The sequence below is a fragment of the Phyllobates terribilis genome, unplaced genomic scaffold, assembly GCF_046119375.1.
Source record: "Phyllobates terribilis strain yellow unplaced genomic scaffold, ASM4611937v1 Scaffold_3589__1_contigs__length_74683, whole genome shotgun sequence".
NCBI classification, from domain to species: domain Eukaryota; kingdom Metazoa; phylum Chordata; class Amphibia; order Anura; family Dendrobatidae; genus Phyllobates; species Phyllobates terribilis.
The window spans coordinates 23,958-26,301 of record NW_027366342.1 but is presented as its reverse complement, the minus strand read 5'-3'; the positions used below and the strand labels follow the sequence as shown (position 1 = coordinate 26,301).

General features: G+C 36.5%; 1 protein-coding gene across 1 annotated transcript; it reads right to left on the bottom strand.

The window, feature by feature from the left end:
- Positions 1 to 232: 232 nt before the first annotated feature.
- Positions 233 to 755, bottom strand: LOC141248149 (uncharacterized). Its single transcript, XM_073669324.1, has 2 exons — positions 449 to 755; positions 233 to 321 (listed from the first exon to the last, which is right to left on the bottom strand). Exons 1-2 carry the CDS (start codon positions 753 to 755, stop codon positions 233 to 235), a joined length of 396 nt encoding a protein of 131 aa, XP_073525425.1.
- Positions 756 to 2,344: the final 1,589 nt, after the last annotated feature.

The following is a 2,344-nucleotide window of genomic DNA, read 5'->3' as shown; positions in this document are numbered from 1 at the left end:
ACCCCTTATATGGGTGAATTTCACTTTAAACACCCCTTATATCACTATTTATAAAGCCACACCCCTTACATTACTTCCGTCACCAAATCCCCACCCCTGCCTTGTTTCCGTTAGTAATTCCGTCCAAATGCGTGAAATTACAATTTTACCCTTCAATTTTGTGTTGAAATTCCGAAAATAACCCTCCATGTTGAAAATAGCTCAGACAAAGTTCTTTTCAACTCTTTACAGTTCAGACAAAGTTCTTTTGATGTTCTCCATTGGTTAACTTAACCCAGCCAATCTCTAACTCAAATTGGATTCTGGTCATTTCAATTGACCCTTAGTTAATGTATCAGGAAATCAATTTTACTCGGAATCCATTACGTTCCAACACCCACGCCAGAAATACACACTAAATATTTGAAAATCGAAGGACATATCACAAATAAGGTGAAGAACGGGTTACCTAAAGACGATGAAGCGATAGCAGATCCGCAACCAAAAGTCTTGAAACGGTCGTTGACGATCTTCCCAGTCTTCTCATCCACTTTAATCTGCAACTTCATCACATCTCCACAAGTCGGTGCTCCGACAAGACCAGTACCGACGTTGGGATCGTTCTTATCGAAGGATCCGACATTCCTAGGGTTATCGCAGTGATCCACAACCCTCTCGTGGTACAATCGGGTCAAAACCAATGGAATTGATTTCGAAGATGATTCGGATTGAGCCTGAACCAACCCTAAAACCCTCTTGCAGCTCTGTCGCAACATTTTTCGTCGCTCTGATTTCTACAGATAAACCTGATTTTGAAAGATTGAGTATTTCTAGGCTTTCTCAGATGATACGTGGCAACAGGTCGAACAACAAGTCGAGCCCATATATTTATATTCAAGGCCGACGACTTGAGTAATAAAGATAGGATCACCATTTGGACAGAATGATGCAGATCTTGGCAGAGTTCGGAATGGGATATTGATAAAAAATGAGATATTGAGGAGGAAGATGAACAGTGGGGTTTTGATAAAAAAAAACGAGATCTGCATTATTCCGAGATATTGAGGAGGAAGATGAACAGTGGGATTTTGATAAAGAAGAGTGGGATTTTGGGAATTTCAATATGGAAGGTTATTTTCGGAATTTCAACACAAAATTGAAGGGTAAAATTGTAATTTCACGCATTTGGACGGAATTACTAACGGAAACAAGGCATGGGTGGGGATTTGGTGACGGAAGTAATATAAGGGGTGGGGCTTTATAAATAGTGATATAAGGGGTGTTTAAAGTGAAATTCACCCATATAAGAGGTGTTTTTTTGAAAATTTCTCTATATATTATATGAAATTGGAATATTTATTTGTAGATTAAAACAAATAATTAATGACATAATACTTAGAATATTACCAAAAACCTGAATATAATTCGGCAGAACAGATGTTGTTGCACAACTGAGTTCAAACTGCTCATTCAAGGCTTAAACGGAGACAGAATCATAACATGGTTGGTACCATTGGCTTCGTATTGAAACGAACTACAATTTAGAATCAAGAAAATCCAGAAAAGATGGTTTATATTATCTATAAAAGGAAAAAACCGTGAGCATTTACTGGTCACGTCGGGAACAGTTGTGAACTGCGTAATGAACTTCGAAGAGCTCGTTCAGGGATCAAATGACAACGAAAAATGGACGCGGTTGGTACCTTTGGCTTCGTATCAAAACGAAATACAATTTAGATTCAAGAATATCAGAAAATGATTGACTAATGCTTCAGAAACATAGAAAATTGAGGCGACATCAGAAAAGAGTATAAGAACGACTTACAATCTTCGGAGTCGAATTGATATCGTTCGGGCCCGGAATTGGATAACTCAAGAGTCTAACTCCACTAACTTCAGTATGACAAATTCGAATTTGTGGTTAAAACAAGTAAGTAAAGGTTTGAACTAGAGTAATTGGAAAGATTTCAGATTCGGGTTGAGGGTGAAAATGAGGAAGAAGTTCGTCATTTATAGAACAATGGTGATGATGAAGATAGATGATGAAGAGATAAAGATGCATTAATTCTCACATGGAAAGGACAAGAAAGAGGCTGCAATAGTTTGGCTATGAGACGAGAAGGATACCTTCAAATAGTGTAGGAAAATAATGAAGATAATGAACGTAGTAAGCTGTAACAAATTATTGAAATTTGTGGTTAATTATGGAATTAACCCATAATTTTTTGAAAGTTACAAGAATATCCTTCTAGGATAATTTCAATCTTCAATTAATTCTAATTCTTTCAAGGATTTTCTAAAAGTTAGAGAAATACCCTTGAAAATATAATTAAAGTTTAATATATACTGAACTAAGTATCAACTT